This window comes from Excalfactoria chinensis, chromosome 2 (genome assembly GCF_039878825.1).
Source record: "Excalfactoria chinensis isolate bCotChi1 chromosome 2, bCotChi1.hap2, whole genome shotgun sequence".
NCBI lineage: Eukaryota > Metazoa > Chordata > Aves > Galliformes > Phasianidae > Excalfactoria > Excalfactoria chinensis.
In genome coordinates, this window is record NC_092826.1 from 40,663,556 (window position 1) to 40,690,263 (window position 26,708).

Genomic DNA, 26,708 nt, shown 5'->3' on the forward strand with positions numbered 1-26,708 from the left:
GCATACCTACTCAAGAAACGTAGTAGAGAATCAAAATAAATCTTTACTAATTCGGATCTGCTTTACATTTTCCTTTATGGAGTGGGACTACCTTGGAATATTTCCAGATAGATGGATTCACTTCGTGTGTATTTCTATTAGGAATGAGTTAAAGCATTCTGAATTTATTTGGACCGAATACTGTATGAAGTTAAAAGAAACAGAGGAGAAGATTATAAAGGATGAAAAACACCTTGAGGAGTTAGTGAAGCAAAAAGCAGAAATCCAGGAAGATGCAAAATGTTGGAACAGCAAAGTGAGTCTTGAATATTTATAAACAAGCAAGTAAATGAGTATCTTTTATTGAAAAGTACAGGAATGCCTGAATATTTTTGTGTGTTTAAGAGTTATTATCCTCTGTAAAAGTAAAAATACAGGCTTTAATTTAAAAGTAAAAAGTGGTAGAATTGTACAGAACTCTATTGTCCATTCTTGTACTGTGCTATTAATGTTTATCTTTATTTTTTAAAGTTATCAATCGTCTTAAATTGCTTCTACATATTTTTAGTTGTTTTCACATCTAATACTGGTTATCCTTCTAAGTCACCTAAATTAAACATTTAGCAGTACAGAATGAATGTGCTTTTGAATTAGTGTTTTTTGGCTTGAGTTTACAGATGAAGCCCTCTCCTACAGCATGCAGAGCAATAGCCTGCTTTACTTGAAATTTCCCTATTTTCTCCAGTATTTGTCTGACATTCTTTTTGGAATCTTGCATTGTTGCACACAGCAGTTTACAACATGGTATGGAGATCCTCATGCAGTCTGATTGGACATTTTCAGTTAATTTACTGCTTCACATGTGAAGCCACAAGAAAAAATATGAATTAAAAAAAAAAAAAAAAGAAGGAGTAAATGAGCCAAAAGCAATGTTTATGTGCCTAAAACAGGACTTAGATGGCTACAACAGAACTTGTCATGTGTACATGTATATATGTGCTATTGGAGTTTTCCTCAGTGGAGATATTCAAAAGCTGTTTGGCCATGGTCCTGGCAAACCCATAATGGGCGGGCCAGTTCATGTCCAAAAATAAGGCAAATGGAGTCATACTGCACAGTCTCTAATGGGTTTCTTTATACCTTTTGTTTCCAGTTCTCAAGTGTTTAATAAGTTTTCTTTCTTTTTTTTTTTTCTTTTTTTTTGGTGGCACCAGCAGTTGCTACTGATAGAATGTTTTCAAATGTAATTGTGTCTCATACTACTGTTTAAAAAAGAGGACAGATTTCATACAGAGATAGAAAATGAAGAAATAATTTGATGATGTCAAAGAAGAACTAACAAATCAACAATGTTCATAATGTTCAAGTGCACAAAGTTATCTTGTAAATTTCTTCTAAGTTTATTTATAATTTGACAACAGACACCTTTATACCTCACATCTCTCTTTGAAAGCCACATAAATGTCAGATGTGCAAAAGGAATAAGTTTAGGAGACAGGTCATTGCAGGCTTTCTTTTGTGTGTGTGTGTGTTGTTGTTGATCCCTAAGTTGGGTTTTAAGAAGAATGAGAAGAATAAGAAAAAAATTTTGTTTTTGAAATTACTGAAAGTGTTTTATTAGAAGGGATTTCAGGATACCACCCAGAATACTTTTCATAATGTGGCAGGCAGCATTTCAAATCATTCTTCTTAAAATGTTTGTTCTAAAATCAAATAAAAAAAGAGAAAAGCATTTCCGAATCATCCTCTTTAAGTACTATCAATTGAAAAACCAGAACACTTTGCTCACAGGTAATTTGTGGGCTATTTTCCCTGTAAGTGTAACCAGTTTGTCTTTCCCACACTGCCCTGAAATGTTTTGGTCTTGTTTTAGGAATATTTTACGTATAAAAAAAATGTTGTAATTCAGTCTCCTTTTCCTAGATTACTAAAGGTGCTTCTCTTCAGTCTTTCTGAACAGAACGTTTTCTAATTCCTAGCCTTTCATTCTCTGTGAACTCTCTTGGTTTGTTTATTTCTTTATTTATTTATGAGCTGTAATGGATTTTTAAAGGTCACCTACAGCTAGATCAGGTTTCCAGAGTCCTGTCCAACCTGAACTTGAGTTTCTGGAATTAGGGTCCCTGAAATGGTCACACTCCTTCAACCGAGACCTTGCTACGTCTTAGGCTTTCATTCCTAATGTTCGGGACTAGCTAACAGATGTTTTAAACTAGAACTTTACTTAATTATTTCCTATTTAATATCAGCGAATCATTGTGACTGTGTGCCTTGTTTAAGTGGTCTTTAAGCAATTGTTTTCTGTTTGGAATTTGTGTATCATACACCTGCAGAGCATAGCAATTCACATTTGTTTATATTTAATTTAGCCTTGTTGATTGTATACCAGCTTCTAGTTTATCATATTCCAGTTAAACCTGTATCTCTTTGGAGATTGTATAGGTAAGCTCTGCCTGGATACCTATGTTGCTTCAGCCTTTGCAGGGTTATGATATGTATGAGAATTTTGGTATGAGTCTCTGTTTTAACTCAGTAGATATATTGGGATATTAAGGAAAATCTTAGAACTGACAGAAATTAAAAGTACTCTGTTAAGTTACATAACATATAGAATGGCCCATAGAATTTGGTATATCATGTATGAATTAGCAGACTGTGAAAGTGTGCTTACTGATACTATGAAGTCTAAGGATTCAGCTTGGGTACATAACAATGGGAACGTGTGTATGAATAGCACTGTATCTCCAGTTACTGTTTAATAGACTGCCTTTTAATTATAATTTAAAATACATTGGTTTAATTTCCAGGAAGAAGTGTAAGAGGTATCTGTGTTAACTAATTACCTAAAATATCTTCTAGGTAGAAGATTTGAATAATAAAGTAACTGCACAAGCTGATGAGAATGTAAAAAGATCGGATGATTGTTCTGACTCGGTTAAAGCTATGGAAGAACTGGTAAGTTGTTTATTATTTTAGATAAGCAAAACTGTCTGCATACTTGCATCTTCTGTATTGACCTGACTTATTCTGACATATGCTAAAAGTATCTTAATGTTTTAATGATCCTTAGAAATCCACCAGGGAAACTGATCTTCAGAATAGAAAGCAAAAGCTTCTCAAAATCAATGAAACAGTGGACAATTTGAAACGTGAAAATGAAGAACTCCAAGGAGAAAGTGAAGAGATTTTGCAAAAACTTGGAAACTGGTAATGTTAGCAATATAAATATTGGAAGCAAGTGTTGTTTTATCACTGAAAGTACACCTATAAAACAGAACTTTGCTTTTAAGTGTTTTCTGTAATACACCATTTCAATAACATCAGATTTCTTTAGGCTGAAATTTATTATTGGTATTTTTTTAACCTTCATTTGAAAGAAGCAAAATAAAAATTCTGCCAAAACCAGAATACATAAACCTCAGTCCCACAGGCATTTCAGTAAATCTCCTATGGTTTTTATTTGATTTTTTTTTAATTATTTATGATATTTACAAATTAGAATCTGAATATTGTGTGTCTGTTTTTCTTTGAATTCTTGTAGGACTTATTTTTTTGCAGATTCTCAGTTTATTGATTCCAGACAGCTGTATTTTGCATCATGTTCCAAGTGAATTTATGATATAACAGTAAATAAAACAGATTTTCAGTTCTTTCTTCATTTAGACACCAGTGTCTGTTGGTTTTTGGTATCTTACAAAAGGTGCCACAAAAAGGAAGAGTGCTGTTTGTGTGGAATTTTGAGTAATACAGAAATCGTAAATCTTTGATCTTTCTGGGGTTCTTGGCTAAATAAGATGTATTTTAATGAAAGACTATAAATATTGTTCTCTTGGGGTGTTTTTCCATTAAGTGTCAAGCAAGAGGCAGGTTGTTTGGTTATGCTCAAAACTTCTAAATGCTCTGATCTGCTTGCTACTCAACTCTTGCCTTATATTTGGCAATATTCATTATGTCTGATCAGTACTGTGATACTCTTAGCCTATGAGGCAGAGATTTGATTGTTTCCAAGAGAAGGGGAGTTGTTGGATGTGATTTAAAACAGAGCCACTTTTAGAGTCAAAGGGAAAAACTGTAAAACATGGACTAGAGAACTTTAAAGCCTTTCATTGTGCCAGGTTGTCTTCTCTTGCATCAAATTTATATTACTGGCAATATCTGAATTTGCACCACGTAGGTTTGCCCTATAAATTTTATTTTTGGTATATTATGATGTTCTGTGGTAGTATGTTTTAATGCTAAGTTTGTTGTGTCTTGTTTGGACACAAATTTGCCAAGCACCGTTTTCTCTGCATTCTTTGTGTTATGTGCTATAACTTATACATGGATGGATGTTCAACAGCATGAGCAAGGAATATTTTATGGTGCTTCTTTTTCTTTTTAATAGATATTCGTTGAGTGCTAAAAATTAGTCTAAGAAAGTTTCAGGAAAACATCCCTGTTTATTTGCTTAATTAATATTTTTCCCTTAATTATTAAAAAATAATTTGGAATTGATGTTCATCTCTTTTGTCAAAGTTTCAGTGATATCTTGAATTTTTAACATCCGTGAAATTCTGTGATAATTTCAACATCTTTTTTATGTGTTGTGTGAAGAATGACAAGTTATGTTTCACTTCTGCCCTGCATATACTATATTCATATAATGCCCTACTTCTTATTTTCAAATATGGAATGATCAGACATTCCAGATTTCCTTTCTGCATGTCCCACATTACTTTACAGACTTTTATGTTCCTTTTTTAGGCTGAAGACTTCTATTAACTTATTTCATGAATGAAAGCTGTCCCATGTCTATCATCATCCTGTTTGCTCAGTACTTTTTCAAATTCCATTATTACAGGGGAAGAGGAAGCAGGATTTGAACCACAGAGAATATTTGATGTTTAGATGCACAGTGGGCTTATGCAGTGGTATAAGATGGACCTCTATTTTGTTATTTTGTTTTCTTTTTTTTTTTTTTTTTCCTTTCTTAATAGTTCTTAACATTAAATTTATTCATTTAAATGCAATGGAGCTTTTTATTCACAGTGTTAGGGAATGCCTGTTTTACCTTTGTGATCTTGTTCCTGCTTTATTATTAACAAGCTCAGAGTCCAGTCTTCTACAAGTAATTGATCCTAATGTCCAAGCATACATTTACCTTTGTTGAATTTTGTCTACTGTAAATAAGTAATCCAGATTTTAATATCAGTGCTTCTGTTCATCTGTTAGTCATACATTGTCTCTAGCAGCCTTCCTATTCAGATGTATTTGGAAAAGGATTTGTTACTAGTTCTTATGTACTTTGCATGTTTTTCTAAAAATTCTTATTTAGCTTCCCTGATGGTATTTTTTTGATTTTTGAATCTACAAAGTTCAGGATCTTTTCTGTTTTGCTTGTTTTAGACATAATTTCAAATGCTGGAGGATACAGTCTGGCTACTAACAGCTTCCCTTCTGTTTAGTGGTGTTTATTTTTCTATTTGATGTTTCCAAAACATCCATCAAAACCTGATTTGCATGTGCTTTGAGCCTCTAGTACGATATATAAAAATAGTCTCTATCTGGCTTGCAAATATTTTACTTTTTCAACTATCTTTCATAACGTTTTTAATATACTAACAATAAAAACCCCATTTTTTGAATTTTGACTACAGTGTTACTTTTTGGATTTTGCTGTTCCTTAATCTCCCTAGTCAAGGCATAGATAGTGTTAGTATCCTGGGCATGCAGCCAGTCAAAAATGTATCTCATTTATGGTTATGCATTTATGGTTAGAGACAGAATTTCATTTTGTTTGTGTTCTGGATTCTTTCTTGGCACAACTTCTACATTCAGCCATTGTTAATGTCCCATCTCCAGTGATAGCTTTCCAGTACCTCTTAAGTTTCTCCAGTTCCCTTGTTGTTTGTTGAGTACCTCCATTTCTAACAGTGGCAGAGTTATCACTGTGTTGTCGATTTTAATGATTATGGTTAATCTATGGTTAATCAGCTACCATAGCAGCTAAAGTAGTGTGCTTGTATTTTCAAGGCATTAACACATGAAGGCACACACAAAGATGGCTAGCTGCAAGAGCTAATTACAAGGTAAAAGTTGCTAGTTAAGTGAGAATAGAATGCAGAGAAGCTAAGATACTTCTCTATCTAAGCAACAATTGAATATATCCTTATAAATGATGGTGCAATTTAAAGTTGATTGTGTGGTCTCTGCTGATATTTTGTTAGAGCAATTATCCCTTGGTGTGTCTGACAAAGCATCTGTCTGTAACCACCAGTTCAACTGTCTCTGTGGGCTACCAAGCAGAATGAAAAATATATTCACACAAACCACCAGGCGTTATCATCAGTCATTCTAAATGATACTGCATTTTGGAGAGCAGTCCAGAAGCTACATACAGTTCATCTGAGGCTCAGTAGATTTAGATTCAGATAGGTGTGTGAATGTGTAAGGGGGTACCAAGGCACTAACCTTTGCTCAGAGTTTTCCTTGGAGAAGACGTATGAACTTTCATCTGGAAATAAAAGTCTTCTACTCATTTGTATAGGTGGCTAATATAAAGATGTTAGCAAAGATGATGGTAAATGTACAAAGGTTATATGCAAAGGAAAAACTCAACAGTGTTGATACCTTAGCTGAAGAAGCTGGGGCAGCCTTCACTGAGGAGCAATCTCAGTGGGGGTCAGCCCTTAAATGAGGTCTTAGAGGAGGTGGAGATGAGCTCCACTCCTTCCGGGAGCACAGCTACATTATTCTCACCTGTGCTCGCACAGCTGACCCAACACTTGCCCCAGCTGATTAATCAGAGGTACAGGTTGTGCTTACCAATCTCCCATGCATCACTGATTACAGGATTTCCTTGAAATGTGTTTTCTACATGAACATTGATCTGCCTGTCTCCTTTTCTCATGAAGTTTCTAATAATCCTTGGGACTGAGGGGTTGAGAATATTTGAATATGTTCTCTCACCTTCTTCTGTATTTCCATATGTATGTAGCATCTGAGAGATTCTTATGACCTGCTTATGCAAGAACCTCCCTCTCTAAGTGCTGATGGCACATGCTTCCAGATTGCAGATATAGACGTGAATTAAAAATCTTGAAGAAATATATTTCAACAATAGAATGGATTGAGTCTGTTTCTAACTATACTGTTGGCCATGTTATGCCTAGTTTTGCCTAGATGATGTCCCTAAATTTACTTAAAAGAAAACAGAAAACCCTAATTAGGATTTGGCTTAGATTGTAATTGGGTATAGTTTAGTTATGATGGTCTGCTAAGGAGACCTACATTAAACTAGAGGTTTTCAGTGTGCAGACTACAATAATTTATTTAACTGTAATCCCAGAAGTGGTGTGAGTAGAATACTCATATAGGAAGAGCATGAAACGTGTTCAGATTTTTTACTAGAAATTATGAAAAAGTCCCATCATAAACTGACAGAAAGTATTGAGATTTTTTTAAATTTTAACATTTGATATTCCGTATCATTTTAGGTGAGCCATCTCAGCTTCTTCATGTATTTAATTATCTTAAGATAAAATAATAATAATAACAATAATTATTTCTATTACTATTATGTCAATGGTATATTTATTCAAATTTAAAATATATTCTTCGTTTTCCTATAGTGTAGTCTATACTTATTTAGGTACCGTGCATGAGTAACGACTGTAATTTCATCTTTTGTGTAGTTTTGCGATAGTCAAGAGAAAATTTAAAAGTTGTGTTTGTTCTTGCTGTGATGTCACTGCTGTTAATTTACTTTCTCATGTGTTGCATATGACTTTATTTTTTCCCCAAAGAATTTGGAGTTGAATCTTATGAAAGAAATTCAAGATGCAAAAGGAATTTGTGAAGTGATTCAGGTAAATATGACAGCTAAGTTCTCCTTCTGCATTCTTTTTACTTCATACCATAAATTAGCTTTGAGTATCTTGTAGCTGATAGGAAGGTGATGGGTTTTGCTAAGTAACTGAGTTTGTTGTTTTTTATATTCAATTTGGAAAACATAAATACTTGTGAAAACTTGGAATATATTAGTTGTATCCAAGATGTTTGCAGTAACTTCCAGTTTGCTAGAAAAAACACAATAACTTTCAATAATAATTTATATGTGCAGAGACAGTATCATTTGAATTTGTGTATATTCTTACTCAGTTTCTATAGAAAATACAATCAGGCCCTTACCATACTTGATATTCATGCATGTATGTATAAAATGAGCCATTTAAACACCATTTGATTTTCCCCTAGTGTGAACTACTTAATTCACACAAGATGCTCTGTCTGCTGTTACTTTTTCTGATTGTCAGATGTAAGCCTTTTTGTCTGATCTTCATTGCTGCTTTTTAACAGTCCTCAGGCAAGCACCGATACAACTTCAAATTTTCTTACTGAAATTCCAAGTAGGGCACTACCATCCATTTCCATCCGTTGGAAAATCAATTCCCTCAGGTGCCTCCCTTGAGAGGATGTGTAATGGTCATATAACACATGTTGTAGTAACTGTAAGTTCTTAATGCTTTAAGCAAGACACGGAGTGGAAGCTACAGGAGTATTTTCTGCAGAGATCTGTCTTCTTTTGTGGTTGTATCAAACAGGAAAGAGGTAATCTGAGAGATTTCAAAGTCTGTTCTTGGATTTACTGTGCTGACCATAAGTCCTTCTGAGATCTTTGTTTCCTCTTGGTTCTTGCAAAAATCCCTCATAGCGATTCTATCCTACTTCTTTCCTTCCACAGACAGGAACAGAAGAACAGTTCCCTAATCAGATATAAATTTTCTGCTTAGTAATTTTTTCATTGTAGTTCATGTATTTTCACAACAAAGAGGTTAATCTTTTTAAGTATCTCATACTTTTTGTGGGTTCATCTTTATAAGTATCTTATAATTTTTGTAATGTTTATTTTTAACTACATCTTTTTGTTGCTACTTTTTTTTGTTTTAACTGATTGTTTTGGTGTCAAGAGTGTTTTTCTTACTGTATGGGAACTGTTGAGTCTTGGCCTGAACCAGTGATTGATCGCCTGAAGCAAGCACTTAGTCAGCCCTGGGAGCACAGGTGAAGAAAATTCACCTGTGTGACTGGAAGGGGTGGAGCCTATCTGCACCTCTCCTAGACCTCATTTAAGGGCTGACTGCCTCCTAGAGAGGGATCACTTTCTGCAGGTCCCTCCTTTTAGAGATTTTTTACTGTGATCCTAGGATGTGGGTGAGTATTTCATTTAATTTTGATCGTCCTTTTTTTTTTTTTTTTTTTTTTTTTTTTTTTTTTTCCTCACCATAGTAATCTCTCTTAACTATAAAACCTGTAAAATGTCATCCTAACCTCATCACTCTTCTAACTGTACATTTGTTAACTGTACGCTTACTAATGGGACAAAATGTAAAGTCTACTGAAAGAGCAAATTCTATTATTAACAAGCAACTATAAAAGTGCATAACAGTTTAGAGGAGAGTCTTTTCTGAGGTTGCTAAAGATAGTGGTTATACTCATATGGCATAAAGAAACTCCCAATCCAGAATTACTTATGCTTGTATGGGAGGCTTTTCTATTCTACTTAACAGTCATTTTGTGACTTGAAACCCAATCCATAACCTTCACGTGTGAACTTGAAAGTACTTTACTTCAAGTAAAAGTGAATATGTTTGCAGACTATGATTAAAAGACTAAGTTGTGAGTATGGTCATTCTTTGCCTTCTTCTCAGTAATCTTCCTGAAACTCTGGTTCTAAAATTGGAAATCAAAATGGTGGCAACTGAATTCCACTTCAAATATACATACATATCTAGATAGTGGCTGTGTATTTGTTTTGTGCTAGACAGATAAATAATTGAGTTCAAGGGATGGTGGGTTTGGTGTAGAAGGAGTTGTAAATTTATGTAAGACCTCTCTGCTCTTTATAGACAATGTATCTATTACTAATAATATTTCTTTCTTTATTTTTGATGAAAGATTAACTGGATGTAAGCTGGTTGTTGTATCATAGTATCATGTGAGTTGGAAGGGACCTTAGAGATCATCGAGTCCAACTCCCAGGATTCGAGCCCTTCTGTGTAGCAGAGCAGCATTTCTGCCACTTGCACCACAGGGGGGATTCGATCCCTGGGCCTCTGGTGTTGCAAGCAGCAATTCTACCACTGCGCCACCGGAGGCACATGGTGTATTTCCTAGCCTTGAAATGTGTTCATTTATTTTTCAATAAATTCCTTTCTATTCTATATTCTTTCACTCTTCTCTTCCCCCTCCCCCCCCACCAAAGGACTGTCCTATGATGATAATAGCATTTTTCATCAGAAAAGATTTCCTTTTTTAACATTGTTGATATTTGGAATTTTAATTCCCCTTTTTGGAAATCTCTTCTTCTATTTGTTTATATTCAGCATTGTAAATTAACTGTCTGCTTCAATATAATACTTGTATTTCATACTACTTGTTGCTGATGCATCTTCTTTGTTTGCCAACTGTGCTGGCTATTCAGCCTTTATTATTCACATGCTTACTTATGGGCAACTTTCCTTCATTCTGAAGACATTTTCAATTCCACTGAATTTTGTGACCTATTCAAGGTATTTGCTTCAGTTTATAAATGTTTTTTCAGATTTGAATTTTTCATGTTTTACTTTGCTTCTGATTTCAGTACTGAAAGGTATTTCTCTATATATTTCAATAAACAGGCCAAGGTTAAAACAATATATGATGACCTAAGGGAAAAGCAAAGAGAGAAACTAAAGAAAAGAGAAGAAGATATGAAGAGAATAGAAGAGATAGAGAGACACATAGGTCATCTAGAAGCAAAATTTAAAAGAAAGGAAGACTTATTTAATGAGAACCTTAAGGTAAAAGTGGTAGATTCTGAGCCATTTGCTGACATATTTTCTAATTGTTATTACAAGAAAAATAAAAAGAAAATTAAGAGGATGAAACATAAGTGTTCAGAAGAGATTGATTTTTAAGGTGTGCTTTAAGATTGTGCCATGATACAACAAAATATGCAGCCTGATCCCAGAGTTTTGTCCTTTCTTGCCTCATGCATTAGAAAAGTGTTTTGTTTTTTTTTTTTTTTAATCTTTTAAGTTTTGTGATCCTCTTTCTTACAAAAGGGAAGACTGTTTAGTATTTGCTCATTTCCTTTGTATCTGTTTGTTTTGTTATAAGCTGAGAAGAGCAACTGATGTGTAAGCCATGACAGGCTGGAATCCCTTTTTCATTCCCTGCTTTATGAGTGTTACTTTTTATTATTATTATTTTTTTCCTTTTTCTCATGAAATGTCTGTTTTATATAAGGAAAAGACACAGAAGATCTTAGTCTTAAAAACAAATCCTCAGAATACTGAAACTGATTTTGGAAGAGAAAGGTGTATTTTATGCAAGCTTTACCAGAAGCAAAAAAAGTGCAGAGCATTTGTACTGTTGTAGTCTGACATGTTTTGAAAGCATGGCTAAAGAGATGGTTTTCCTCCAGTTGCCCAGTGATGACCTAGTATCTTGTTGACCACATGTGCTGGATCTATTAAAGATGCAACTCTTCCCAAGAGGAAAATCTTGGCAGAATGTTCAGGAAGTAACTTTTCATACAGACAAGTTCAGGAATGACAACTGAAATTGTATGGCTGTGAAGCACTTCTTTTGTTACTACAGCTTCCTCTTTCATATCTTGTAATTCTTTAGATCTTTGAAAACTTTCCTTATAAGGAGCATTGCAACAGTGGTGATAGAGAACAGAATGTACATTAGACAATGTTATTTAAATAAATTATTGTTTGAAACCAGGTGGATCAGTTTACTTAGTCTTTAAAACTGGAGGCCTTAAGTGGATAATCATTTTGTTAAGTAATGATGATAGTCCCCTTGTGACCAATGTCTGTGAAAACAGATCTTGTTTTTATGAGAAGACACAGAAACAGTCAAAATACGAACACTGACTTGATGTAAGATGTAATGGCACTTCAGTGACTATTATGTATATGTGTATATGTACACTTAAAAACACTAAATGAAACCATACTATCCTTCATTTGCAGAGCTGTTAGGATGTAATTTGAAGATATTTATTTTTTTTTTTTCCTCATTAAAAACATTTCTGTAACATTGTGTTTTCTTGATTAGGTTCTTATTCCTTTTCTTGTTTCAGGAAAGGGCTCTGACAAGTAGAAACACAGTAAATATTTCATTTGCTTTCTACCTGATGATTAGAGGGCTGGAGCTCCTCTCCTGTGAGGAAAGGTTGGGGGAACTGGGCTTGTTTAGCTTAGAGAAGAGAAGGCTCTGAGGAGACCTCACTGGGGTCTTCCAGTGCTTGAAGGGAGCATATCAACAGGCAGGGGAATGGCTATTTATGAGGCTGGGTAGTGATAGGACAAGGGGGAATTGTTTTAAACTACAATGGGGAGGTTTAGGTTAGATATTAGGAGGAAGTTTTTCACACAGAGGGTGGTGGCGCACTGGAACAGGTTGCCCAGGGAGGTTGTGGATGTCCCATCCCTGGAGGCATTCAAGGCCAGGCTGGATGTCGCTCTAGGCAGCCTGGTGTAGTGGTTGGTGACCCTGCGCAGGGGTGTTGAAACTAGATAATCGTTATGGTCCTTTTCAACCCAGGCCGTTCTACGATTCTGTCTTCTGTCGTGTGTGCAGCAGAGTTTAGCATTCACTGTGATCACTGTATAAATCAAAAACAAAGTGTGGGTTGTCCTGTTGTCATTATGCTTAAATCAAACTTTGCTTTACCAAGCCTTTGTTCTGTATGCCACTGTGAGGCCATAGGAACATTAAATAGTTTGGTTTGGAAAGGACCTTAAAAATCATCTTGTTTCAACCCCTCTATTTTGGGTAGTGATGCCTTCCACTAGGCCAGTGCTCAGTAGACTGCTCACTAAAACAAGCAGTTTTACAGTTTAGGGAAGATATCTGAAATTTCCCTCCACACACCCTATAAATGCACTCCTGTTTCTTGTTTAGTTTTTTGTTGTTGTTGTTGTTGTTGTTTTTTCTCTGTCAAAGGAAAGAAGTGAACTGTGGAGAAGAATTTCTCTTGTCCATTGTTCCTGTTAAGAAAAAGCCAAATACCTTCATTTTTGTTTCAAAATCAACACCCAAAACAAAACTTGTTTGTTGTTTTTTTTTGTTTGTTTGTTTGACTTTTTGTCCAGAAGTAAGAATTGGGTGATCCCCATACATTTTATTATCATGCTTTCAATTAAGTACGGTCAACATCTTTCAAGGCTTTCTAGTTTAGATATGAGTTGTTTTTTTTTTTTTTTTCTTATTGTTACTCTGTATGAGTTGTTCTTTACATAACCTGCATATAGCAATACTTCATCACTATCGGGAGGGAGCTGGAGAATGTAGGGTAGTTTGAGTTTAGATAATGAATTATTTGATTATTTTTGATTTAGGTTTAACATGTCAAAATGGAAAAAAGCCCTTTGCTAATAGTATTTTCAAAAGAGCATAATAATGACAGTGACTAATGATGTTAGCCCTTCCCTAGCTAAAACGAAGTAGAAACAATGTGACAAAGATCACATCATTAGTTTCCTGGAAACCCAGGGAGGTGTGGTGTAAGTTATGTATCATTGTCCATAGCAGTGTATTTGCTTCTGTTATAGAAGCCTGGAAACAGGGTTTGCCCAAGAAGATATATATATGTGAAGGATGTGTGAGATACTGATAATTCCAAAGAAGAACTTTTTCCTTGATTAAAGGTTTTAAATGTTTCAGAATGGAAATATTAATCCTCATTTTAATATTTATTATAATTTATATAGTGTTAAGATGAATTTGAAGTTTTGAATATCATTATGATTATTTAAGCAGGTTTTGTGATGTAATTTTTTTATTACATGCATAAATAATAGTTGATATCATTTAGTATCTGTTGCTCACGCTAATGATGCAAATGAAATTAGTACAATTGAGAAGAACTGTTTTGTTTGAGGTGCTAATTAATAACAGAATGGGTGAATGAAAAATACAAAAATGAATTATCCAAATATTTTATTTTCCATCTTCTTCCTCTTCCTACTTGCTCTCTTTAACTGTATTTTTCATGAGTTGGTGGTAACAAGTAGTAAACATTTCTCCTTTATATTCCTTCTGTGAAAGCCATTCCAAATACGCATTTTAGTTAGATAACTTTATTTGTAGCTTTCTTGGCAGAAGGAATGTAAAGAAGCCTGGGGAAAAGAGTGAGCATGGATATTTTGCTCTGTGATGATAAACACTCTTTGAAACACCAAAGATGTTTTCTCTTTTAAATGTGCTTTTTTTTTCCCTTCAAAGCATAGAGTACATAGCATGTGAATGAGCATGGTGTATTGATAGGAAAAAGAGTTATGTAGGGGTAAGCAAAAGTAAGCATAAGAATAGTAATGTATGTAGTTTACAGCTAAAATGTTATCTGATTTATCTAGATGTTTTGAATAATAACACATCTCTTTGTGGATATTCCCTCCAGAAGCTCACCTATTTGAATCAGAGAGTGCAAGAGCTAGACAAAAAACAGAAGCAAACAGAACAACAACTGAAGCAAAAAAGAAATAGTCTGCAACAACAGTTAAATGCTATGCAGGTGAATAATTTAATGTTTTCATGGCCTTTCTGAAGTACATTTATCTCAAAAATTAAGCTGTAATTTCTACATAGTTGCTTTGAAATTCCTCTTACTTGCACTAATGTATGAGGTCCATAGCCTTGATGCTGAGTGAAGTACAAAGCAGAATAGATATTGGGGTCACTGAGAAGTCCTTTGCTTTCTTCATTTGCTACACTGTCTCAGATTGCTTGAGGGCCTTTGGAAATGTAAAGGAGAAAATCAATAACAGATGAAAACAATACTGGTGTGATAGAAAGTGCCTGCTAATTGCATGTTTGCACAGCAGATGGCATCTTTTTGTAAATGATGGCTTATATCTGCTGTATCAGTTACTAAACTGTATAAGCCACTGAAGGGAATTACTGAATCTCATTGCTGAACACTGTATTTTATATAAATGTGTTCATAAGCATTACAAGGAGAAAGCATTTTCTTTCTGTGTTATTGTTCATTTTTATTATTCTTTCATTTGTATATGTATAAACTTAAGTTAGATATTACAGTCTCAAAGATGAGTCATAGATTAAAATAAAAACAAACAAAAAGCTTCTATGTTGTTCAGAATGGCTTCTGTGAACCTGGTAATTTCTTCCTAAAATCTCAGACACTTCCTACTTGTGACTACCTTAAATTAAGGATTGGGGAAATCATTGATACTTTCAGGCTTCTAAATTTTTGTGGGAAAGCAGAGTTTATGCATTTCTAACACGGAGAACACAGCAGATTTACGAGGAGATCCTAGGAAGTGGAAGTGACTGATGAGTCAGCATACTGATATTCATTAATTCTACGTTGTTTTCCAGTACAAGACTATTTTTATTTGTTTGTTTTAAAACCCAATTGCAAGTTATCTCTCTTCTTAATAGGTTGCAGATTGCACTGACCCAATGGCTAGTATTCCCTGTCCTTGGAAGCCAACATTTTCAGTTCTTGTCTGCCTTCCCAGGATGTCAGAGACAAAAAACTTTTGCACTGACGATTTTGTTCTAATATAGCTCATATGTGAACCTGACTTTCTTTAGGGAAAAAGAAGAAAAATAGGTCATGCCTTATTTTTATATATAATTACACTACACTTTGATACCTCAGTCATCTCAAATTCTATTATTTGCTTATTGTTAAGGCCTGAGTAAGTCATCTGCTCTGGTATTACATATACCACAGGCTACCACATTTCCACAAGTTCCTCTGTTACTGGTCCTAAGACTATCAAGGGATTGAGACTATATGAGTGGTTCAGTTGCACAGGGATTTGCATTAATGACTGTCTTCATTTTCTTTCTAATGATTTTATGTTCCTATATGTGTATATATATATGATTAGGTGGAAATTTCAGGTTTTATATATACACACACACGTATGAAGTTTTAGGAAGTTCAAGAGGTCTTAAGTTATCTCATGCACTTCTCTGCTTATGTTCTTATCTAAAAACTCTGGTTCCTCAATTTTTTTCAGCTTCCTTTTAGCTATACCATTACAAAATAATTATTTTATAAGGAAAATGATAATTAGGCAATCTACCAGGGTACTGCCTCAGAAAAATGGTGTAGTATCTTAAAAAAAAAAAAAAAAAAAAAAAAAAAACAACAAAAAAACTGACCTTTATTAAAATATTGACATGTATTCTTTGTCTACGGAATTTTAAGGTCTTAAAATTCTTTATTTCATGCAGTGTTTATAATTGTGTGCATATTTAAATTATCTGTATGTGTTTATGCATAGGGATAATCAAAAGGTACTTTTCTTCTTCTTAATTTAACCCATTTACATAACTGCTTACAGCCCACTAGTATGGGTTACAAAATCGAATGCAGCTACTTTAAGTAAAATCCAACTAGCATACTCTCAACTTTTTAATACTTCTGTACTGCTGCAATGCATTTTGTTTATCTTGTTTATTGAGGATGCTGCAGTGTTGATTTTGTTTTACTAGATTCTGATGCTATTGGAAGTACTGTTTGCTTTTGTCCTGAATCTTTATGTGGCATTGTGTCATAATAAAATGTATGGATGTATAGTAGATGTGCAACGAGTCGGTGGGCTATAACTAGATTGACAAAATTGTGCACTAATAGGGAAACAGTTATTCCATTTTGCTAACTACTTCATCTGCCTGGAACTACTGCCTAACTACTTCAACTCTAGAAGTCTACTTCAACTCTAGAAGCAGTTCTGTTTCCTTGAGTATACAGTTTATGAATTGATGTCTGTTATCATGTGCTTAAAATACATTATTGGGAAATCTTGTCCTCCTAGTTTATATGCTATGTATTTATTTTAATTTCCAGGAAAAACAATCATTTCTTTCTAGTCAAATTGATAATAACTATCACACTGTGGAAAACCTAAAAAATGAACTTAAGGAACTCACTGAATTATGGAATATGAAGCAAACACAGATGGAAGATGCAGAAAAATCTTTCACTGATTTACGGTAAGACCTGCAGTGTTACATGAAGTTGTAAAGGTAGTGTATAGCTTTAGTAAAAGTAATTTAGTAGTTTTTCTTTATTACTATTTCTACCAGGTAATTTCATTATTTTTCCATTTTATTCCTAGGAAATGTAATGCACTTTTCCTTAATAATTTGAAAGTATTTTTGTGTGTTTACTGCCTGTAATTGTAATGCATTTGTAGAAGTTATTAATGATACATTGTCTACTTGCCAAACTGAATTTTGGCTATCAGTATTACTTCTGGAAATCTAATAATATTCATGGTCAGTTGCATCCTTAATTAATGGTGGATTCCTCTCTTTCTGTGTTCTCTCTGTTTTAAGAAGTGTGGACCAACACTTACTGTGACTGATGAGTCCTGAAAATAGTCTCAATGGGCTCTATCTAACTGATTATGGAGACTGCCTTCTAGGCCACTGAAGCCTTGGAGGGCCATATATGCTGATTGCACAGCAGGCTTACTCTTCAAGGAGAAAGGTGAACCTGCTATGCAATGTCAAATGGAAAATAGCTTGGATTTTTGAGTTGTGCAGAATAGCTAAATAACGAAAAACCATTTCTGGTGTCACTGTAATACAGTTTGTTGTCTGTCATCTTATTCACTAAATATATTGTCAGTGTTGAAAGATCTTTGAGAGATTATTGCATTAAATTCTGGGGAGTCTGGGGAGAAAAAGTAGTGATACTATATATACCTTTTTAGCTGACTATGTGAGACAGGATTACAAAATTATAGGGGTTGGAAGGGGCTTCTGGAGTTCATCTAGTACAACATCCTTCTAAAGCATGCTTCCTAGAGTATATTACACTGGAAAGCATACTTGTGGATTTTATGTATCTCCAGAGAGGGAGACTCAGTAACCTCTCCAGGCAGCCTCTTCCAGTGCTGTGTCATCCTCAAAGCAAACAAGCTTTTCCTCATGTTCACTTTATTCCTTCATCCAGGTTAGTAGTGAGTATTAATGGTAAAAAATATTCAGAAGAAACTTTTTTTTCAGGCGGTTCTACTTTATTCTATTAATTTTGTTGAAAAACAATCTGATGTGTCCCTTGGTATTTCGTCAGGCTGTTTTAACAAAGTTTTGTCTAGCCATTTCTCATTATATTTTGTGTTACTCTTCATAAAAGTACTAATTCCTGCCTTCCCAGAAAAACTGAGATCAAAGGACTAACTACTGTTTTTCCTTTTTTTTTTAAAAAAAAAATAAATATATATATATATATATATTTGGCATGTCATCTAGCCTTTTCTTCTGGATGAAGCTGAGATAAAATAGTCCCTACTTTTGCTGTCCATCTTTATTGTTATCCTTTTATAGTTAACTTCCCAACATCTTCCTCTGACGAACAACCCTTCCTTTGCTTATTGTTTACCAGCAGTGCAATAATAAGACTAAGTAACAGCTACTGAAATGAAATAGAAGCACTGATACAATGTTTTCAAAATAATAAAATTAAGTAAATACTTTTCCCCATTTTGTAGTAAAAAATAAAATAAAATCCCATCGCAAATATTCCACCTAGAAAGTGCTTTATACAATTGGCTTTGGAAAAATTGTAATTGCTCTCTTGGAATAGATAAAGACACAACTTCATGTCATTAAATTAAGAATGAACATGAAATATATTAATTCCATGTTTGTTAGTTTACTTTTTAAAATCTCATTGAAGTTTGGTGCCAAATTAGAAAGATGATGGCCAAGTCCTGTGAACTGAAGATTTTGTGAGAAGCACACATCCTTATGTTTTTCTTGCCCACTCTTTTTGTAGTTTTAATAATAGAAATATGCAAATGATATGAAGCTCTCTTTTCCTGTCTCAAAAAATAATAAAATACTTTTTTCCTAGCATGTTGTGAGCTCATTCTGCATCTCAGAATCATAGAATCACTCAGATTGGAAAAGACCTCAAAAATCATAAAGTCCAACCGCAGCCTAATCATAGTACCTTAACTCTAACAACCCTCTGCTAAATCACATCTCTGAGCACCGCATCCAAACACATCCAGGCATGTTGACTCAACCACCTCCCTGGGGAACCTATTCCTGTGCTTAACAACCCTTTCTGTAAATAAGTGTTTCCTAACATCCAATCTAAACTTACCTTGGTGCAACTTGAGGCCATTTCTCCTCGTCCTGTCACCAGTGAGAAGAGACCTGCCATGCTCTCACTGTAAGCACCTTTCAGATACTGGAAGAGAGCAATAAGGTCTCCTCTCAGCCTCCTTTTCCCCAGACTAAACAGCCCCAGCTCCCTCAGCCTCTCCTCATAGGCCTGATTTTTTTTTTTTATTTTTTTTTTTTCCAAGCCCTTCACAAGCCTCATTTGCCCTTCTCTGGACCTGCTCCAGTACCTCCACACCTTTGACTATCCTCATTTCTGCACGTTTTACATCTGGTAGTAAACCAGTCCATTTTCTTGAAGGTTGTTTTTAAAAATGCAAGTTTTTATGGAAATTGAGAAATTTGTCTTTCTTGATAGACTCATTAGTGGTCTAAATATTGACAATAAGATCAATTGTCTTTCTCTGTATTTTTTTTAAATGGTATAATTTTTAGGAAGAGGGGTGCCTATTTTAATGTTATAAAACTTTAAATTAAAACTGTATGTAAAGAATGAAAACCAGTATAGGATAATCTCATGATTGCTTCATTGAATTTATTTATTTTTTTGTTAAAGGAAAAATTTAAATGGGGTGATGTTTAAGCAGCAAAATGTCCAGACGCTATTTAATCATCTCCAAGATGAGCTAGCAGAATATGAAAAAAGGTTAAAGCAGGAAGAAAAAGTATATGGAGAGTTACTACAGACAAGAAAGGAAGATTTGAAAAATTCAAAAGTGAGTATTACCAGATCTGGGTTTCTTTATCTGAGAAATGATGCAACAAATTAGTTCCATCTTTTCTGATAAAATAATTCTCTTTTTTTATATCTAAAGTTTGAAATTAGTGGTATCTTGTCGACATGCAAGTATTTTAAATGAATTAAATTATTGTTTTTTCTGTAGTACTGTTTTATATTTCTTTGAATAAAGAAGTGATTTTAGAAAAATTATAAATTGATGCATTTGTTTTGGTACGTTTAGTTTTTCATTTATGTTTAGGATTCTTGTATGCTTTCTCTAACATGTTATCTTTTCTTCTGATTTGTGGATTCCTGTAGGGAAGGGAAAATCGTCTCTTCTGTAAACTTAAAAATCTTATTGTTCTTTTCACCGGGAGCTTAGTTGTGAATAATTTTGGTTAAGATCAGCACCAATAAATTTTCATTCCTCTTTAATCACCTACTTACAAGAATAGTGCTCAGTACTTTATGTAAAAGTTTTTGAACTGTCAGGAGATACTCTACACTAAGACCATTGGGATCTTAGGTACTGCAACAGATAACAAGAAGGTGGAGCCAGATATTATGGGGGGGAGGCATCAGAGCCATTGAAACAGAAGTATAAAATACAAAGGAGTTATTCACAAAATCTTAAAAGAAATCAGATGCAATACAATCTCTTGCTGTTTTCTGTATTACTTCTGAAGTAAGCTGAAGAAATCATGAATGTGCTTGATTTAATCTATTCTCAGTGGTGCAAGATGAATATGATATCACTGGTTGCAAGATGGTTGATATCACTGGTTCTGCAGTGATATCAAATCTAATCTCTGTTTTCATTTCACTTCTTATTTTCATCAAAATCTGTACAACTTAGAGTATGAAAAAAAAGAAATGGCAATGAAATAAAGTTTTTTTTTGTTTGTTTGTTTGCTTTTTCAATAAGAGATTGCTGCTTTATAACTACTCATTGGGATATCCCTACTTTCAAAATATCAGCCTCCAGTCTTGTGTTAAATTAATACTAGGGTCAAAAATACTTGCTGGTAGTTTGACTTGCTCATTTTTCCCTGAAGTGCAAAAATCTCTGTAAGGATTGTTAGGTGAAGTACCTTTCTTATCTCTTTTATAACACCAAAATTTGTTTTTCCTAATGTTGCATGTTTTATCTCTACAGTCATCTTTCCATGCTGAGTTACAGGTATTGCATGAAGAGCTCTGACCAGTACTTCTTTATTAATGTAATGCTAGGATAATGAGATTACACCAAGATTTTGGTGGTTAAATGTAAGTAAAAGTATTTTGCTTTATGGCCACGATCCTGTTTAAATTCCTACTGGAACACTTTCCTGGTTTCTGTGATTACATCTCTTCAGTTTGACCTGCAGCTAGAATGAAGGCACATACTGTTACCTGTTGACTGTTCGCCTACTTAGTACCTAGTTATTTTAACATCATCGTTAGGAGTACCACCAGCAAAGACCTTTAGCATCTTATGGACAGTCAAAAAAAGTTCAGCACAGACTTCAGTGTTTGTTACCCAAAAGAAATGGGCAGAAGGCCGAGTAACAGTAAGGGGAAAAAGCTTAATAAGCCATTGAAAGTAGGATTTATAGGTGATTCAGTTTAAATCCTAGTAAACTCAGGGTGGCTGGCTGTGACTTGTGGTGACTGGGATATTTATTTTACAAAAATGATCAGCATGGCTGTCTGGGAAAGATCTCTCTGATGGTTTTCAGAATGTTTTGGGTTTTTTTTTGCTTATGGTAAAAGTCAAATCATGTAGACTGCTAGGCAAAGCCTACCATCTACCCTATGATAATATTTTATTTTCTTATTTAATGGGTTAAATGAAAAAGCATTTCTATTCTGTTTTTTTATTATTATTATTATTTTATCAAACCATTTATGTATATGTCACAACTTCAGATACAGTGATACATTATTATGAAGCTTTGTCACACATAGTCTGGAGATGGAAACTGGTTTGCTGATCCAGTCATGGAACATACACCTCAGTTCAGTTTTCACAACTCTTTTTGAAACTGGATGAGGCCGCTCAATCCTCAGCTCATAGATAATGCAGTAGAGTGAGACAACCTATCTTTAAGGTGAGATGTGGAGGTCTGGTTAACATCATTTCTCTCATGGGGAGAGAACAAATAAAATCCCTAAAAGAATAACAGAGAGGAAAAGCACTGACTTCTTGAATGCAAAATATAGGAAGCAGGTTCTGATCTAGGATTTCTAGAAATTCTAGTCAGACAGACATAATATTGAATGGGAATTACCTGTCCCAATAGAACAATAATAATAATAAAAATTATTACTCGGTTCCAAGTGTAAGAAAGTGCAAACACTGAAAAGGAACATTCCCTGAATGGGTTGTGAATATATATGGTAACACCTCATGTATTCAAAGGTGAGGTGAAAGAAAAGCCCTAAGCAGCTCAATATAAGTTGTGTTTAGTCTGTGAGAACTGCTGTTTGATATTTTGATTGATTCAAGAAGAGATTTAAGTGGGAGAAATGAAAATGCATGTGTCAATACAATACATTAGACATATACGTTTGTCCTGGTTTCAGCTAAAAGAGCTCTAATAATACAATGATATTTTGATTCCTTGCTGTGATAGGAATACAACTGGGCTGTTTGGTGTCAGAGTTGTCACCTTGATGGTGTGGGGCAGGGTGAGGCTGGTATAGATAAATAGAATCATGGAATGGCCTAGGTTGAAAAGGACCACAAAGATCATCTGGTTTCAACCCCCTTGCTATGTGCAGGGCCGCCAACCACCAGACCAGGCTGCTCAGAGTCACATCCAGCCTGGCCTTTAATGCCTCCAGGGATGGGGAATTCACAATCTCTTTGGGCAGCCTGTTCCAGTGTGCCACTACCCTCTGTGTGGAAAAACATTCCCTAATATCTAGCCTAAATCTTCCTCATCTTAGTTCAAAACCAATTCCATTGTCCCATTACTATCCACCCTCATAAACAGTCATTCCCCCTTCTGTTTATATGCTCCCTTCAAGTACTGGAAGGCCACAGTGAGGTCTTCCCGGAGCCTTCTCTTCTCCAAGCTAAACAAGCCCAGTTCCCTCAACCTTTCCTAACGGGAGAGTAGCTCCAGCTCTCTGATCATCTTATGAGGCCAGGATCATTCCATACCACGTGGCACCACATGGAAGGGTGTAAAGCTGCAGACAGTGGGATGGGGCCTGGCTGCTGCTTAGGGTGTTGTGTGAGTAGGGTGTCATTTTGGTGCTGTGCATTGGTCAGCCAGTGGCAAGGAAGTGCTACATGGCTGCATATATTGTTATCATTGCATTTTTTATTCTGTTTTCCCTTTCTGTCTTATTAATGGCTCTTAGTTCACCCTGTGATTACTCTTTTGCTTCCTATTCTCTCCCCCATCCAACTGTGAAGCAGTGAATAAGTGGTTGTGTGGTGTGAGCTGCTGCCAGGTTATGCCACAACAGCAGTTGACTGTATAACTTCAAAATAAAAATTGTAATCATCCTTGTTGTCTTGTTTTTAAGATAGGCAGGTATGAACCCTTAGGCCTAATGAAGATTTACATGTTGCTGAAAGGAGCAGAAGTAGTATTGAGGCTGAGAAACCCAGACGGAGGTCTGTACAAATGTCCAACTAAATGTTTTTGGAGTGACTAGTGTGTTTCATGCAGGCGAATAAAAGCTGGTAATGAAGAACTAGAAGGAAAAAAAAAAGCTTCCTGACAAGAAAAAGTTTGAATAGCTTGACAGGAAGAGGGTTTGATTGTTATCTCTAAATTAGAAGCCTCTCTATTCTGGGGACTAGAGGGGACTATTAAAACCATAGAGAAGATCTCTTACTAAGAGATAAACTGACCAGAAACTAGGTGAGAAATTAAGTAATTTAGTGAGAAAGCTAGAGACTTCTTTTCAGAGCTGTGAAGGATTTGGAGTTGAGAAATAGCCTTGGCAGGGGAGAATCTGCATAAGCACCTGGTGGCCCTAGCACTGCTCCTGGAAGAAAGAAATATTGTGAGGAGGCACCTGTCCACAAGCAGTCTTCTCATGACGAGAACTAAATATCATGAGAAACCAAAGGATTGATGTGCTTGGTTTTTGCAGGAATACTCATGTTGGCTGAAGAGCTGAGTCTCAGCTTTTGCAGACATCCCAGACTCTGTCTTATCACAGGAGAAAGTGTTGCCAAATGCTAAGATTGTGACATGTGAATTTAACAAATGTCACAGCTAAACACAAGGTGTGATTTTTGTTTTCCCAATGTGCATTCTACTGAATGTGGTGAAATTTACATATGTAATGATAAAATTATACCTTACAGGCATATTTTATCACAGTGCTATTTGTAACTACTCTCATAGCATCTCATTACCTTATGTTCTACAGAGACTGTACAGTCCCCAAACTATCACGCTGCCATTTGGTTCAGTGCTGATATGTGCAGTATTAAACACACAGATAAGAATTCTTTGACATAACAATTCATAATGAGTGTTGGATCACGTTTGGAATGGTTATATTGTTCCTTGTTTTCTTAACCTGAAAGCAAGCCTGCTTCTCTGCTGCTAATGTGATTATTGTACTTCCAATTACAGTAGCTGTAAAAATGATTACTGTGGTTATTGAAGATTGAGCGAGACAATTTGGTTGACCAATACTCTCTTGAAATGTGAAAATGTGTCCTCATTAACATTTCCTATTGGCCGTGTGATCATCTATCTCTGAAGTGCAAGTATATAAATTTTTAAATTCAGACATCTGTATATAGGGGCTTATATGCTTGAGAAGTGCATTTAGTTTTGTTACCCAGAGCACTAACAGAAAGGGTTTCTTTAACTTTCCTTTTGCTTTGTAATCAGTACCAGTATCAGAATTTCCTAATTCCATTAATTAAGATGAGTCTTCTGCTAAAAAAAATGAAACACCCTTGCCACCCAGTAATAGTTCTATTTTTGTGAGTTTACTTGACCGTTAGATGATACTAGAAAGTTAGATGACAGTAAATTGTTATTTCTTTCGCATTGTACCTTGGTGAGCTTCAGAAATGTTCAAGGTAAAACTGAAAGGGAATTTCTCAATCATATAGAAGTGCACTTTGAAATTCCTTTAATGGAGTAACATTTTCAGCTTATCATGATGTGGAAAGCTTAAAAGTAGGGGGAAGCACCTTTATTCAGTGTAAATATTATGTATAGTGAAATAAGGTTTTAGCAATTTATTCTTCAAAAATATTCAGTCTGCAAATATGTGATCCAAATGTTTTGACCCTAACTTAAATGTCTTTTTTCTTTAAAACAAAACAAAACAAAAAAACAACAAAACACAACTGTGTTCCTATTAGCACTTTTTTTCTTTTTTCTTTTTTTTCTTTTTCTTTTCTTTCTTTCTTTTTTTTATTTTCCCCATAGAAAATCATCTTCCATCTGGGAAATGATATATCAGAAAATCCATGACCGGTTCTAACAGGTAGTCATGATATGTTATTTCATCAGGTACCGAGAGTATTACTAATGACATAATCTACAAAATGGCACATTTCAGAAGAGATTCTTACAACAATACAATAATACAGTGCTGAAAGATGAATTAAGAAATAGGGGAAAACAGAGTTAGCTGCAAGGGGCTGTTTATCATCATGGTATTAGATAAAATCCACTGGGTGTCTTTTATCATTTACTATTCATCTATTTAGGTCATCTTTCCTACTAGTCATTGTTTTCAGTCTTGCTGCACTAATATGTTCACAGAGCTTTCATCTCTTACTTTCAAAAAATACTGCTAATCAATATTAATGTTACCGAAGAGCTTTGTTTCAGCATATCCATGTAAACGTGAGAGTTACGTTTGAAGATATATGACAAAAGAGGATTTTTTTTAATACCTAGAGAGCCATTGCTCCCTTTAGGCTATTCTCTGTGTGTGTGTGAGGTAAGGATAACAAATAGTCTGGCTATAAAATTGTCTTTAATTAGTTGAGTCAGTGGCTTCCAACAGTGTGCTACGCTGCTATGTGGGACTCCCATGTTCCAAGATAGGCTTTTGAATCTTAGTCCATGCTCCTGGGTAGACTTAGCATATCAACTTACATGCTGTCCTGTGGGAAGCACTGGCAGTATTACCCAAATAACCATCCCACTGATTTTATTGGCTCACGTGGAAGTCATATACTCTCCCTTCTGAGGAATATATGTAGTTAGAGGTTGGGTGCCATGACAGTAATAACATTCTCAGTGAAAATGAAAGAGATATAGAAGTAGAAAGCTAATACAATTTTTGAAGGACAGTTTTCTGTTTCATGACTGATGAAAAATAAATAATGTGAATAATCATTGCAAGCAAATTGCACCCTTTTTTTTTTTTTTCCTATTTTAACACAGCATCAATCAGAACAAATTTTACAGTATAAAAATTACATAAAATTAAATCAAGTATCAGTTATTCTTTCTGCAGACACAAAGGCTTTTTCTAAGATTGCAAAGCAGTTTTTATTATTTCTTCACTCACAGTTATTCAAAAATACTTTGGTCTTTACCAACAGCATTACTGTAATTTGGAAGACCTTTCTGAATTTTCATTCTGTGAGAATATAAATGCTTTCAACAATTTGTGTTAAGATAATCTAAAATCTAGAACAGGCCTGAAACAGACCTGTTGAAAAATCGTAAGTAATGACTGGAAGTGTCACCGCACAGAATAGCTGGAGAATGTGTGCAAGGTTGGGAACTGAGGACTTCTGTGAAAAAATCAGTATCCAAACATTTGAAAGCTATGTTCTGGGCATACTGGATGTTACATTTTGTTAAGATACAGTTTTCAGTCCTAGATCTCTTTGCATGTCTTTTTTATTTTATTTTATTTTTTT

General features: G+C 34.8%; 1 protein-coding gene across 1 annotated transcript in view; it reads left to right on the plus strand.

Moving 5' to 3' along the window:
- CCDC178 (coiled-coil domain containing 178) overlaps window positions 1–26,708 on the plus strand; it is a 171,395-nt gene that overhangs the window by 46,413 nt on the left and 98,274 nt on the right. The window contains exons 10-18 of the mRNA XM_072328076.1: window positions 142–295; window positions 2,839–2,934; window positions 3,050–3,186; window positions 5,655–5,703; window positions 7,764–7,826; window positions 10,638–10,799; window positions 14,417–14,530; window positions 16,844–16,989; window positions 19,691–19,850. Coding sequence (XP_072184177.1) covers window positions 142–295; window positions 2,839–2,934; window positions 3,050–3,186; window positions 5,655–5,703; window positions 7,764–7,826; window positions 10,638–10,799; window positions 14,417–14,530; window positions 16,844–16,989; window positions 19,691–19,850 — 1,081 coding nt within the window. The remainder of the gene's footprint in view (window positions 1–141; window positions 296–2,838; window positions 2,935–3,049; window positions 3,187–5,654; window positions 5,704–7,763; window positions 7,827–10,637; window positions 10,800–14,416; window positions 14,531–16,843; window positions 16,990–19,690; window positions 19,851–26,708) is intronic.